Here is a 15,373-nt window from a genome sequence, read left to right on the forward strand (position 1 = left end):
GCTATACCAGGGACAATTCAGTAAAAATTTAGTAAACAAGAATCAAACGTCTATTTCTGGCAATTCACTATACTGGCCCTATTTCTGCCTATTATAGTATAGATCAGGTGCCACTAGAATGAAAGCAGATATATCAAGGTGTCACAGTCCTGGAGTAGATTTCATGATTGCTTAGTTCTTCCCTTTAGGTGTGACTCCCAGAGTTTGGGTTCCTTCAGTTATTCTTAGCAGCATACCTGGGGAAGGTGAGGTCTAGGTAAGAATGTGGGTGTGGGTAACCCTTGAATCTCTGGTGCCAGGGGTCTCTCTTCATTCCATTGAAAGACAAGTGACTCACACCCTGATTCAGTATCTGCCCTTGACTGGGTTTAACCCTTGATGATTGTTTGGGCTTTCATGTTACTCAAGACAAGCATATGAATACTTGGATCAACTTCCTAGCCTGCTTTTGAGACCTTGTATTTTTAAGTTAGGATTGTTCTATATTTTTTTTCTAAGCATCATTTTGCAAATTCTTTTTTTCTGGCTCTGCTTAGGCTCTGTTCATGAAATTTTCCCTATGTCAGTTTTCCTCTTTGGTGTCCACTTCTTAATGCCTAAGGGGGTTTAATAGACCAGAAAACCACCATCACAATGAAATACAACCCCTAAAAACATCTGAAGTAAACAAATTCTTTAATGAGTATCTTCCCTTAACTCCATCAGTTCCCCATTTATATGAATGTTGGCTATATTTTATCTCAAACAGTAAAGACTGCTGCTTCTTCCTCTAACCCCTCTGGTCCAAAAACCAACTGCCCTAGAATTGGCAGGCCCCCAAGTAAATGCCTGAATGTCCAACCTCAGACACACCTATCAAAGTATACAGTAATGGAAAAACATTGATCCACCCTCCTATAGCCAGACTATGTTATGGTTGTGACACACATTTTTCTCTCTCTAATGAATTCTTTAAAGTGTATGTTACAAAAAAAAAAGATGAAACTCAACATGGTATCATTATGATGGTCAAACTTGACCTCAGAGAAGAATTGAGAAAATGCACCGCCCTCCCTTCATTGTTACTATCTTTATGCAAACTTAGGTTCAGGACACATGAAACATGGAACACATAAGACAGTAAAACAAGTCAGCTTTATTAAATGAATCTATTTACAATATGAAGGGTAATCAGGGAAGATGGTGAAGAATCAGTTGGGACCCTGAGGGTTCAATCCCCTGAGGTCCCAGAAAAAATAAGGCACCTCAACCAGTAAAGTCCGGTGGATTTTTATGCACTTCTTATCTAGATATAGCAAGACCAGACATTGGGAGAAGGGACCAAGGAACCTGGACCTGGACACTGATTCATGCTATCATGAATAGCATGAAGGGTTGAGCAGGTGGAGGGAGGGAAGAGAAAGATTCCTGGGGATTTGGAGGTTATTTGATGTTCAAACTCCCCATTAGCAGAAATCAAACATCAATAACCAATACCATTTTATCAGTGGAAATAACACTTGATCCTTACCTGCTTTGCTAACGACTCTTAAGGATCATGGGGCATTTCCATGCAGATGAAACCTTGCATAGGTGATTTTTTCCCCTAATTAGAATGTGAGTTCTTTGAGAGCAGGTCCTACTTTTCTATTTGTATCCTCAATACACCAGTGTTTTGTCTATAAGGACTCAACAAATGTTTTATTCATTCCTTCATCTCCCTTGAATAAACATCTAGCAAAGATGGCCATATTTTTTGCCTATATATTTATACTTTACTACAGATAGTCCTGTTTTATTTCAAGTCTCCCCTAGGCCCCATCTGAGATATTCTACCCCCATAAAACTCCAAACTTTGGGGATTTACAAGCAAAATTACTTCTCCCTTCTTCCAAGGAAGTCTCCCATTTTTCTGCTAACCTTTGACTCTGACAATCTTTATACTCCTTAGCCTATAACACTCTCACCCTAAGAATTCACTTCAGAAGAGACACACCCTGTCTGGTGGGCATATTTGCACATACTCCAAGTGAGAGACATTCGGAATGTACATTCCCAGCCCCAACGAATTCATCCAACAAAGTCTATAATGAATGAGATTTGAAAATATGGAGCAGCAGTTGATCTCACATTTATTGCCCCATATCTTTAGTATCTTCTGGTTCTAATCTAGTTATCTTGTACAGTGCTGGGGAAAATCATTCTGCCTCCTGTGGTAAAGTAAGTCTTGGGGAAACAAAACCAAAGGGAGATTGAGAATCAAATAACACAATATACAAATTGACAGAGAACAGACTGACAAATTATAGACATCTTCATAAAAATTAATGGAAAAAAGATATTATAAATATAATTTCATTTGATCCTCACAGCAAGACTGGACAGATGAGGAAACTGAAGCAGACACAGATTAAGTGCAAGTCAAACATCTATTAAGTGTCTGAAGTTATATTTGAACCCAGGTCTTTATGACTTCAGGTCCAGTATTCTATCCTACTGCTACTACTACTACTACTACTACTACTTCCTAATATATTCTTATGTAATGGCACTTTACAGTTTGGAAAGAGTTTTATAAACATTATTTTATTTTAACTCATATTCAAAAACAAACTTATAAAGCCTAACAAGTTATGTGGAATCTACAGACTATTGGAAGGAAAAACATTATCAAAACTTAATACAAAACTTTCATCGATTTGCCTGGAAGTAGGGCAAGACTATCCAAGTTAACCAAAGTCCTTTATACTCTCTTCATCTTAAAACTTAATAAAATTATTTACTTATTTCAAGATTAAGCCCTTCGACGAACATAAAGCCTTCCCTAATCAACAGTTAATATTCTCCCTCTCTTAAAATGTTTTGCATTTATTTTTGTATTTATACAAACTACATATAACCCTCCAGAAAATTCTACCAGAGGACTCTGCATTACTTCTCCCTGGGCATTGACCCCATATATAAGACTTCCATATGTACTATGTTCACAAAATTGTATGCATATATTATATAAATATAATTATATATACAAAGAAAATACAAAATTCCTTATACAAAATACATGTAATTATATTTGGATATGCTATCTCCCCTATACGTTCCTGAAGAGAAAGGATTTTTATTTTTGTCTCTGTATAACCAGCACCTCAAACGGGTCTGGTCTTCAGTAGATAACTTAACAAATGTTTCCAATTAAAGCATCTTAATTATGGAAGCTAATTCCTTAATTCCCAAAGTTAATCTTTGATTCTAAGATGATCCCAAACACTGAAAGACATATATCCCAGATATATATCCCCAAAAAATGATTATTCATAATGAATCTCAGCAGCTAAATCAAAAGCCAGATTCTTACATCCTCCTTATTGAAACAAGTTCCTTTCCTAGGAGAAACACATCTCTAATGTCACCCTAGAAATCCTACTCTGAGAACCCTAACCCTCCAGAAAATTCTACCAGAGGACTCTGCATTACTTCTCCCTGGGCATTGACCCCCACATATAAGACTTCCAACTTCATCTCTGACCTAGAGACAGCCCCATTTTCTAGAGCCATACCACAAGTGCTCAGAAACCCCCAAAACTCACAGGACAATCTCCTCATTTAGAACCTTTTCTTTTTCTCTATTACTTTTTTGTGTCTAAAAACTACTCTCACCAACACCTCTGGACCTGCCCTCTTGCTTGTCTTCCTTTCTCCTCATATACAATTTTTAAGACAAAGTGGTGAAGAGGAAGTGCATTCTTGTAATGGGAGAAAAGCAGCCTGACCAAAGAGACAGAAGATGAGATGGTGATTTGAAGCAACAGAGTAGGCCTGTTTGGCTGGAACACAGAGGTAGTGGAGGAACAGATTAGTGACTTCTATGGAGAAGGGGGTCAACCATTCTCACCAAATAGACTTCCCTTCCAGGGGAGGTGAGAGAAGAGACAAAGACAGCACTTGCCAAGCAAACTAAGCCCAACCATCATCACCTTGACCACCTGATGCATGCCCACAACCCAGAGTCTGGAACCCAACAGTCTTGTTTCTAACTCAGTGGCCCCAGTTATTATTCTGAGAAGCCAACAGTGTCAGGATGCAGGCTGGTACCTGCTTCTATACATGCTACACCATCATAGCTACTGAAGTCTGAGAGAAGAAAATTCTTTGGACTCAAGCCCTTGGCACTGTTGCTCAGTATCAGCATATGACTGATATGACCTGATCAATGGAAATAAAATTAGAGGCATTAAAATTTTCTTTACTACTGGACCATGGTGTTTTCCATCTGACTTGCAAATGAAACCTTGCATATATGTGATCTCCCCCATTAGAATGTAAGCTCTTTGAGAGCAAGGACTGGTCTTACTTTTCCATTTGTGTTCCCAGCACTTTTCACAGTGCTTTGCACATAGTTAGCACCTAATAAATACTTTATTTACTCACTCAATACTAAACTTAAAGGTAGGATGACCCTGTGATTATGAGAAAGTGACAATTTTTCTAAGCCTCAGAGCCAATGGTAAAACGAGAGAAAAAAATACCGATAGTAATGAGAGGGTTGTGATGGGAGCTCAAATGAGACAATACAAATGTTAAAGTGCAGGACAAATACTGGTTGTTATGAAGGGGAGAGGATAGGAGCCAGACTGTGGAGGGCCCTAAATACCTTTCTGATCTTGGCAGGGAGGCAAATTTAGAAGTGCAGAATAGGACATTTTCAAATACAGTCAATTTCTTGATTATACCAACTTGATACAAGGGAGGGTTTGTATAGGGGGGGGAATAGAAAGGGGGAGAATTAGAAAGAAACAGGGATAAACAAGAGGAAGAAAAAGGTACCTTTAAAAGAAGAAAGCACAAAAAAATTTAAATAAAATTCAGAAGGGAGCACAACTGAGGGAATTTTTCTACTCTCTTGTTAAAATGTAATATATACTTAATAGTGTATTATGGAACTGTACATAACTGTATATAATGGAAGTCCAGTTTTACATCCAATCTCTTCTTGGTTATCTGTATATTAGAAGGTTTCTTTGGATGACTAAGAACATTTTTAAAAATCCAGATGAGGAACCTAGAGATCATAGTGGGGAGCCAATGAAGATTTTTTTTTTAAGTAGAGGAATGAAATGGTCAAGTCTTTAGAAATATTAATGTGACAGTCCTATGGAGGATGAAATCTAAAGGGGAGATCTGAACACAGTTTTGACATATTCAGTGCAAAATGACAATGGGACATCTAGATGGAGATTTCCAGAATTCTCACTGTTGGTGTATAACTGTAGTTCTAGAGATTAGACTTGACTGTGCAGATCTGGGAATCATCAGGGAGGAGAAGGGGAAGGAAAAGGAAAATGTATCCTACTCATGTCACAATAGCAGGAGTTTAAAGTTGTGAATGGCACAGCAGTAAACAGGAAATCAGTCTTTTTTGAGAAAAAGAAAATTCTGTAATAAAGTATTAGTAAACAGAGAATTAGAACATGTACAGTTAACCAGAGTCTTGGTTCAGGCTTGAAAAGTTTCAGTCTTAAGAGAACTGTTGGTAGTGTCCCCTTTTCTCAATTAAGTCCTCTTTTATCAAAAATATATCAAAAAACAAGTTATTATGAATGTGGCCGTTGGCCCTTCCTTTTTTTCATTTTTCCTCCAGCCACTTTATTCCTTACACCCATAGCATTTTCTGTATCATCATCGTCAGCTTTGTCCTCTCGCGAACGTTTTCTTGTCTCTCCTTGCTCCCTCATCTCCTAAAAAAAAAAGAAAAACAGAAAAGATGTTTCACTTTTTCACTTTCATTGTTTTCGTGCGAACGTTTTCTTGACTAATTATTATTGGGGGTTCTCTGGATTTATAAGGTAACAGGGTAAAGTGACTTGCCCAAAGTCACACAGTATTAGGTGTCTGAGGCCAGATTTGAACTCAGGTCCTCCTGACTCCAGGCCCATGCTTTATCCACTCCACAAACTAGATTATTAAAAAAAAAAAAGTCTTCCACTTTCCACCCCTCCAAGAAAATAATCCCAGATGGTAACACTTCCAAGGATAGATATAAATCTAGAATTTCTTCACTAAAGGATAAAACCTGATTTGATACATACAGAAGTTGATAGAGGAAAAAGATACAAAGCTCCGTACCATGCGGGCAAATCTCTGGGCTTCTGCCACACGCTCTGTCAGCAGCATGACCTCTTCTTCCTGAGTTGGGAAAGCAGGAAGTTTCTTCCCAATCAGGTGCTCTATACGTTGGTAGAGTTCTACATCATATCTGGAAAAAAAAAAAAGAAACTGGTATGACTTTGAATCATCTGAAATTCAAAATTAACCCTAAATTCTAATAATCTGTTACTCAGCTGCAAATAAAGGCCAAATAGAAATCCCTGGCAATGCCATGAAAATATTTATCTTCTTTCCTTGCAATAACAAAAATACAGCTAGGTGGCACTGTGGATAGAGTACCAGCCCTGGAGTGGGTTAAGACCTGAGTTCAAATCTATCCCCAGACACTTAAGAATTACCTTGGGCAAGTCACTTAACCCCCATTGCCTTGCAAAAATTAATTTTTTAAAATAACAAAATTACAATCCACCTATAAAGATATGTGTGAATATGAAAGTCTCTGCTTCTCAAAGGAAATTAAGAAATAAAGCAAATGCTTCAACTATTCCAAACAGAAGGAAAAAGTACGAGTTCTTTGATTCTAGGGGGTTGAGGAAAAGTAGGATTACTTACTGAGTAACAAAGGTAATTGACTTGCCAGAGCGCCCAGCCCGAGCTGTCCGACCCACTCGATGGATGTAATCCTAAAAAAAAAGAATTTCATCAAAAACAAAAATTACAGTAGTACTAGGGCAATAAATGTGACAGCATGAAGACAGGTCTAACTGCCAAAATAGACTAATTCCAAAATAGCAGAAAGGGAAAACTAGCTTGAGACTGAGTTTCCAGTCTCAGAATCTACTTCGGGGCAGCTAGGTGGCGCAGTGAATAGAGCACCAGCCTTGGAGTCAGGAGTACCTGGGTTCAAATGTGACTTCAGACATTTAATAATTACCTAGCTGTGTGGCCTTGGGCAAGCCAATTAACCCCATTGCCTTGAAAAATCTAAAAAATAAAAAAATTTTTAAAAAAAGAATCTACTTCATGTTTTTTGTGTTCCTCATAAAGTCTTTCCAAAGATGGGGACCTAGAACTCCATTTTTCCTTTCTGTTTTTGAATGATGACAATCTATAAATTATGTCCAAGACTATAAGAAACTGAAAATTCCAAACTATAGCCTAACATTCTGCTTGCTCCTCTAAAGAAATAGTGGTTGGGAGGTAGAGTCAAGATAGCAGAATAAAGGCAGGGATTCCCATGAGCTCTCCCCCAAACCACTCCAAATACCTTTAAATAATGACTCTAACCAAATTCTACAGTGGCAGAACCCACAAAAGATGGAGATAATTTGAAGCCAGAATGAGCAAGTAATGTATTGGAAGAAAGGAAGAGTGAGTTATTTCACTTAAAAGAGTCCAAAAAAAAACTTTTGCAGTGGAATGGAAGAGAGGGGAGGAGAGAGGGAGTGAGTGAGCCCTACTCTCATCAAAATTGGCTCAGAAAATAAGTAACATACACACTCAATTGGGTATAGAATTCTATCTTAACCTAGAGGAAATTAGGAGGGCTAAGGGATAGGAGAAAGAAGGGAGAGAAGGGAGGGAAAGAAGGGAGAGAAGATTGTGGCAGGGGATAATCAGATGCAAAATACTTTTAAGCAGAGTGAAAGGAGAGAGAGACAATAAATGGCAGTAAGGGAATAGGATGGAAGAAAATACACAAATAATACTGCAATAGTATCTGTGGGGAAAAATATTGAAACATGTTTCTCTGATAAAGACCTCATTTCTCAAACAGAGAACTGAGTCAAATTTATAAAAAATAAAGCCATTTCTCAACTGATAAATGATCAAAAGGTATGAAGATTTTTAAGAAAAGGTTATCAATGCTATCTATTTAAATCATTTTAAAAGAGTCCTCACTAGCTACTGATAGAAGAAATTATATTCGGAGTTACTACCTTATACCTATTGGATTTGCTAACAGGAAGAAAGAGGTGACAAATGTTGGAAGGGATGAGGGAAAATGAGATTAACATGCTCTTGGAGTTGTGCAGTTATGGGAATCATCAGGGAGGATAAGGAGAAGGAGAAGGAAAAGGAGAATGTATCCTACTCATGTCACAAGAGCAAGAGTTTAAAGTTGTGGGTGGTAAAGCAGTAAACAGGAAATCAGTCTTTTTGAGAAAAAAGAAAATTCTGGATTAAAGTAGTAGCAAACAAAGAATTAGCACATGTGCAGTTAACCAGAGTCTTGGTTCAGGCTTGAAAAGTTTCAGTCTTAACAGAACTGTTGGTGGAGTCCCCTTTTCTCAATTAAGTCCTCTTTTATCAAAAATATATCAAAAATAAGTTGTTATGAATTGGGCTGTTGGCCCTTTTTTTTTTTATTTTTCCTCCAGCCATCTTATTCCTTACATAGCATTTTCTGTACCATCACTGTCAGCTTTGTCCGCTTGCAAATGTTTTCTTGTCTCTTGGAGAAGTTGTAAAGTGTTACAATTCTGTAGAACAATTTTGAACTATGGCCTAAGGTTAAACCATGCCTACCCCTTGACTTAGCAGTGTCACTACTAGGTCTGTATACCAGAAGAGATGAAAAACAGGAATGAAAAGGACTTAAATGTATAAGAATATTTATAGTAGCTCTTTTCTGGTGGCAGGGAGCTGGAAGGATATGCACATCAGTAAAGGAATGGCCCTGGAGTCAGGAGTACCTGAGTTCAAATCTGGCCTCAGACACTTAATAATTACCTAGCTTGTGTGGCCTTGGGCAAGCCACTTAACCCCATTGCCTTGTTGAAAAAAAAAAACTAAAAAAAAAATGTACTGCCCAAAAGGGGGAAAAAAAGAAAAGAAATGGTGGTTAACTGAAGTTATTATATATGAAACCTTTGCTAACTCACTCTGGGTGAGTCAGTTCTCAAATCATGACCTTGACTACCTTTTCTTTTTGTGCTAGCATTTTTTTTTGTAAGGCAAATGGGGTTAAGTGGCTTGCCCAAGGCCACACAGCTAGGTAATTATTAAGTGTCTGAGATTGGATTTGAACCCAGGTACTCCTGACTCCAGGGCCAGTGCTTTATCCACTGCGCCACCTAGCTGCCCCTCCTTTTTTTTTTTTAAAAGAATATGGTAAGCACTTGCTAAATGCCTGTTGACCTGACTTGGCTTTTTCTTGCTCTACAACTGTTCCTTTTCCTACTTTTTAACAATTACAAGTAGATAAAATCAAAAAATATTCCCATTTAGAAACACGTTTTTTAACCTGAAGCAGCAATTCAACAGAACTTACCTTGGAATGGGTGGGGATGTCAAAGTTGACTACAACATCTACATGGGGAATATCCAAACCTCGACTTGCAACATCAGTAGCAAGCAGAATGGATCTTGCTTTTGCCTTGAATTTATTAAGAGATCCAAGGCGTTTATTCTGAAAGAATGAGATTACAAGCATGATAAGAGAGATCATGGCAATGGGATGTATAATTAGAAGCAAGGAATACAAGAAGTAGAATTCAACAATATACTAAAATTATCAGGTCCTAATTCAAACACTGGTTTAAAACTAGGGTTAGAAAATAGTAAATGTAAAAGAAAATCAAGATTATATAACCTGAGTAAAACTATATTTTTCCCTCCAAAAAAATCTTTCCAACTTTCCCACTTTTATTGAAAGAAAACCTTAATCAAAGATTTCAAACACCCATTATACTTTCTGAACTGACACCAGGATTTTTCCAGTCACTCAGACTCTTAAAATCACATCAATCATGAGGTCACAGAATCTTGGGGTTGGAAAAGATCTCAATGGGCATTAGATCAACACATGCCACAATTCTCTCTACAATATAAAAGTCCAAAAGCAGCTCATTCTACTTTGGGGGAGTTCTAGCTGTTAAGAGGTTTCCCTGACCTTGAACCTAAATATATGTTTTGATATTTGCAATTTCCAGTCATCACTCTGGTTCTTCTCTATAATGCTATATATAGGAACAATTTGGGGCTGTCTGCAATGGAGAATACAATCTGTATCCAGAGAAAGAACTGTGGAGTTTGAACAAAGACCAAGGACTATTACCTTTAATTTAGAAAAAGAAAAAACCTGATATCTTATTGTCTGATCTTGCTATCTCTTATACTTGATGTTTCTTCCTTAAGGATATGATTTCTCTCTCATCACATTCAATTTGGATCAATGTATATACCATGGAAACAATGTAAACACTGGCAAATTGCCTTCTGTGCGGGGTGGGGGGAGGGAAGTGAGATTAGGGGAAAAATTGTAAAACTCAAAATAAATAAAATCTTTAAGTATAATGCTATCTATGACAAGTCTAATCCCTTTCCATGATAATCTTTTGAATATGTGAACAGTTTTTGTGCCTTTCACTCCACCCAATCCCCATCTTCTCTTCTCTAGGATAGATGCATCATATAGCACAAACTTGAGCCCCTTTTCCACCCTGGGTATCCTCCTCTGAACAGACATTAATCAATTTATCAATAATGGTCCTTCCTTAAATAAAGCACAATTCTTCAAATCTGGTTTCAGTAGGATAGAGGACAGCAGGATGATCACTATTCTAGATCCAGGGCACTATGTCTCTCTTAATGCAGCTTAAGACTAAAGTAGCTTCTTGACTGTCATATCATACATGTTACTAACTCATACTGAGCTTTCAGTCTGCTAAAAATCCTTGCATCTTTTTTCAGATGAACTGCTGCCTAGTCATTTCACCATGCTCCACTTACACCTTCAACTTACATAGATCTCTGGGGAATTTATTGTAGACTTTCTTCCAAACTGACATCAGTACATTAAAGATTAAATTTCTATTCAACCAATACAAACAAATATCAATAGTTCCATCTAATAGTACTATAATTTAACCCATACCTCTCCATGTTTTCTATAAGAGCAGAGTGAGAGATTTGATAAAATACTTTACTAAAACCTAGACTATAAAGCATTCCCTAATTCACCAGCTTAATAAACCTGTCAAAAAAAGGAATAAGAATTTCAAAGATCATTGACATTGATAGGGCAGTCAAATCTCTCAATTATTTTAATAATTAAATATATGGTTCTTCTGGGCCATATGACTTGAAGTCATCAAGGACAACAAGTTACATCCTTATTTATCTTAATTATCAAATCTCTATTACACACATATTGTCCTTTTCAATTTAATTATTATTTTCCTTAACAGAAAAAAACAAGCAAAATAAGCAGAAAGAAATCTGAGTTCTCTCTGCTGTCAATTTAAAATTAACATCTCCCCCCGATTAATGGACTTATTTCTTCTTTGATGTTCTCTTTTCTCCTGGGCAACTTTATAAAAACCTTTTGTTGTCCTTAGGCTTTCCCCATAAGCCTCAGTGTACTCCAAGCTTTTGGTACTCCAACACTAATCTCACAGAACATTACACTTTTGTATTCTTCAGGTTACCTGCACATCTCTTTCCAAACTAAGCTGCTTGGTGAGCTTCCTATACATCTACAGCAGGATCTTTGGAATCTCATCTTTTTTCCCCTTCCTCACTGTTAGTGTTTCTCTTTGTCTTCAGCATTTCATTTTTGAGAACTTCCTCCACTTCTTGAGCTCGCCCTTCCAGCAGAATTTTAGGTCACAGGACACTTACTACCTATCTAACTAGACTAAAGCCTCTGAAATCTGCTTTCCACCAATTCTAAGTCAGACTCCTTTTCGATCTTTATGTCTCCAAAGCCCAATACACAGGTGCTAAGTAAATGTTTGCTACATTAAAGAAAAGAAACTGAGAGTTAACTTAGTAACAGTCCCCAGTGGCCAACTGATCATTGTCTTTGCTGAGGACAAAATAAACTCCTATTTTTGTCTAAAGAATCTTCATCCTAGAGAAGGGGAGAAGGTTCTTCACAGGGTTCCTATTTGTGTCCTCTCAAAGCCATGAAAAAAAAAAGTATTCATTCTCAGTAGCAATACTTTATAGTCTTTGTAAAAAAAAAAAAGCTACCATGTAATAAAAATACAGGTGCCAAGTAAACTTTAATCAAACTTATATTGTTACTCATGCTATCAATTTTTACCTAATGAAGTCAAAGAATTCTCACCTGACTCATCTGTCCATGGAGAGGGATGGCAGTGAATCCAAGATTTCGGAGTAGCAAGGCTGTTCTCTGAGTGTTATTACAAGTACTGCAGAATACCATGAAGGAATTTCCTGCTAATTCATTCAAAATATAAACCAGGTAGCTATCCTAGAGATCACACAAAATGAGAAAAGTGGTAAGGATTGGTAAACAGAGTTGATGATTAATATATTGAACTATTGGACAAGAAAACCTCTAAGTCTCTTCCATCTCCAAAATCATAGTCCTATAACTAAAATAGACAAAAATATAAAGTTGGTTCTTAATTATACCCAAACTCTCATTCATGACTGGGGTTAGGCAACAAGGCACCTACTTTCCTTTCAATTTCTTTAACAGCTTCGTGAACAAATTATTTTATATGTATAATCTTAAAGCAGAGAGGATAGAGTTTGAGATTTCCTTTCTGATAATCATACTGAGATACCAGGGAAGGCTTTCTAAATCAAAACATGTAATTATTCTTTTCTTTCCACAAGAGTATCAAGCCACACAATAAGCTTAGAAAGTCGTTAACTTTACTAAGACTAATATATTGAATTTGTAAGCGGTGATGTTTTCAATAATAAGCACTGAAAGGGGAGAAGTAGAGTCAGGATGGGTGACTGGTCAGTTTTTGAAGTTCCTTCTTGAACTGGGAACACTTGAAACTCTTACTTTGTCTTAAATGCTGCCATTTCCCAAAACATTTTTCACTGCCACAACAAAAATGAAAGTATAAAATGTATTTCAAAGCCAAATACAAATTAATTTGCAATGTAGAATTGCATGGACTATAATATCTACCCACTGGGCAGGGATCATCAGAAATGAACAATTTAGGAGAACTAAAAAACTAGGAGGACAGAAGGACAGAAATAGAGACCTTAAATTTGGAGGGAATAAAGAGGTAATATTGTTGTAATTTATCAACAGTCTGGTATTTGGAAGACACAGCACATTTCACAGGATTCTTCAAAGCTGCTCGCTGAAGTTTTTGTACCTGAATGAATAAAATCAAAATTAGTAAGTTTGATTCCTGCCTCAAGGCTACTTTACAAGTCAATTCATGGATAAATATGAGAAATAAGACTCACCTTCTTGGTCATGGTAGCAGAGAAAAGAAATGTTTTACGATCTCGGGGAATTAGTTTCAGAATTTTGTCAACCTACAGTACAATTAAAGAAAAATATGAAATTTAGCTCTTTGCCTGATCCTTGGCTATTCTCTTCATCATAGCAGTTCACAACTGTCTTCTCAAAAGTGCTGGGACCAAGTGTTTGGGTAATGAAAGGAGGTAGAATACATAACCAAACCATACTCGATACTAGTCATTGAAGAAAAGAAAATGATAATGACTACCTGAGATTTTCTATGAAAAATAAAACAATAAGTACATAGCTATAAATGACAATTAGAGAGACTTAGAGAAACCAAGCTGGAATATCTGGATTCAAACCTACCTCCTGACATTTGCTAGCTGTTTGATCATTTTGTTGTTATCAGTCATATCTGACTCTTTAGGACCAACTGTCCATAGAGTTCTCTTGGCAAAGAGTGGTTTGCTCTTTTCTTCTCCAATAGACCCAGGGTATCCTTCTGTCAGCAATCAGATGTTAAGTGATTTATTCACTCAAGATCATACAGCTAGGAAGTGTCTGAGGCTGGATTTGAACTTTAGATCCTGCTCATTCTAGGCCAGAACTCTATCTACTGAGCCTTCAGCAAGGTAGACAACATAGTTATCATTAACCTCAGTTTCCTTAATTGTAAAATGAGGATAATAACATTCCTCATAATGGTATGAACCTTGTAGAGTTATGAAGCCCAAATGCAATAATGAATTTGAAGCACTTTGCAAACATTAAGTACAATATAAAATTATCTGTCTTGGTTGCTCTTCCTTATAATTTCATCAATTTCCATGGGTTTAATTTTGATCCCTATGCATCTGAACCTATAAATTTAGACCCAGTGTTTCCTGAGTCTTAAACCAGTCTTGTAAGGATTTCAAATTGTTCCAGAGATGATTCAAGCTTAATATGTACAAAATAGGACTCAATTCTGTTCTCTAAAATCCACTCCTCTACTAAATTTCACTGTTTCTGTGTAAGATATCACCATCCTCGCAAGCTCCCAAGATTCATAACTCCAGCTTTATCCTCAACTCCTTAATTTCCCTCAATCAATAACTCCAATCAGTCACCAGATCCTATCATTTCTAACTTCACAATGTCTCTACATCTGATCCTCTCTCACTAGTCACAGAGCAACAACCCCAGTTCAGACCTTCATCAGCCCTCCCCTGGATGACTGCAATGGCCTCTTAATGGGTCTCCTCCATCTTTCTCCACTCCATTCTATCCTACATGCTGTCAGAAAAGGGATTTTCCTTCAACACAGATCTGAACATGTCACTCCCCTATTCAATCAATTTCAAAGGCTTTCTATTGTCTCTAGGATTAAAACATAAGCTCATTTGGATCACTCTGAAAAGCCCTTCACAACCTGGCCCCAACATAGCTTTCCCAATCTCTCCATACACTACTTTCTCCCCAAACCTCCTTACACATAGCCCTACATTTTCTGACTGCTGGGCCTTTTATGTCAGAAATGCAGTCCTTCTCCTCTCCCTCAGAAAATAATTTTCATTTCCTTCAAGATGCACCTCAAGCACCATCTTCTACATGATGCCTTTGCTATTCTACCCACTGCCAGTGCCTTCCACTCATCTCTAATTACTTTAAATTTATCTGCCTTGCATTTATTTTGTATTAATTTTATAAATAATTATATCTCAGGGGCAGCTAGGTGGTGCAGTGGATAAAGCACCGGCCCTGGAGTCAGGAGTACCTGGGTTCAAATCCGGTCTCAGACACTTAATAATTACCTAGCTGTGTGGCCTTGGGCAAGCCACTTAACCCCATTTGCCTTGCAAAAAAAAAAAACCCTAAAAAAAAAAAATTATATCTGTATATGTTGCCTCCCCTTGAGAACAGAGAGTATTTAACATTTTGGTTTTGTCTCCCTGGTACCTATTATAGAGCCTGGCACAGAGCAGCTGCTTGTGAGCAAACCAATTGACAAAAGAACAGTCAATACAAGGAAAGAATTCAGAAAAGACCTCTGCCAGCACACATCTGATCACCTGCATAGCTGAAGAGGTGTGGATTCTGGACTTTTCATATTCTCCC

At 37.3% G+C, this 15,373-nt stretch overlaps 1 protein-coding gene across 1 annotated transcript in view; it reads right to left on the reverse strand.

The window, feature by feature from the left end:
* Window positions 1–1,115: 1,115 nt before the first annotated feature.
* The window catches only part of DDX47 (DEAD-box helicase 47), a 29,673-nt gene continuing 15,415 nt past the window's right edge, over window positions 1,116–15,373 (reverse strand). The window contains exons 6-12 of the mRNA XM_074194553.1: window positions 13,276–13,347; window positions 13,065–13,181; window positions 12,161–12,307; window positions 9,359–9,496; window positions 6,697–6,767; window positions 6,103–6,232; window positions 1,116–5,714 (exon numbers count right to left, since the gene is read on the reverse strand). Coding sequence (XP_074050654.1) covers window positions 5,571–5,714; window positions 6,103–6,232; window positions 6,697–6,767; window positions 9,359–9,496; window positions 12,161–12,307; window positions 13,065–13,181; window positions 13,276–13,347 — 819 coding nt within the window. The 3' untranslated portion in view covers window positions 1,116–5,570. The remainder of the gene's footprint in view (window positions 5,715–6,102; window positions 6,233–6,696; window positions 6,768–9,358; window positions 9,497–12,160; window positions 12,308–13,064; window positions 13,182–13,275; window positions 13,348–15,373) is intronic.

Source organism: Macrotis lagotis, chromosome 7 (assembly GCF_037893015.1).
Source record: "Macrotis lagotis isolate mMagLag1 chromosome 7, bilby.v1.9.chrom.fasta, whole genome shotgun sequence".
Taxonomy (NCBI): domain Eukaryota; kingdom Metazoa; phylum Chordata; class Mammalia; order Peramelemorphia; family Peramelidae; genus Macrotis; species Macrotis lagotis.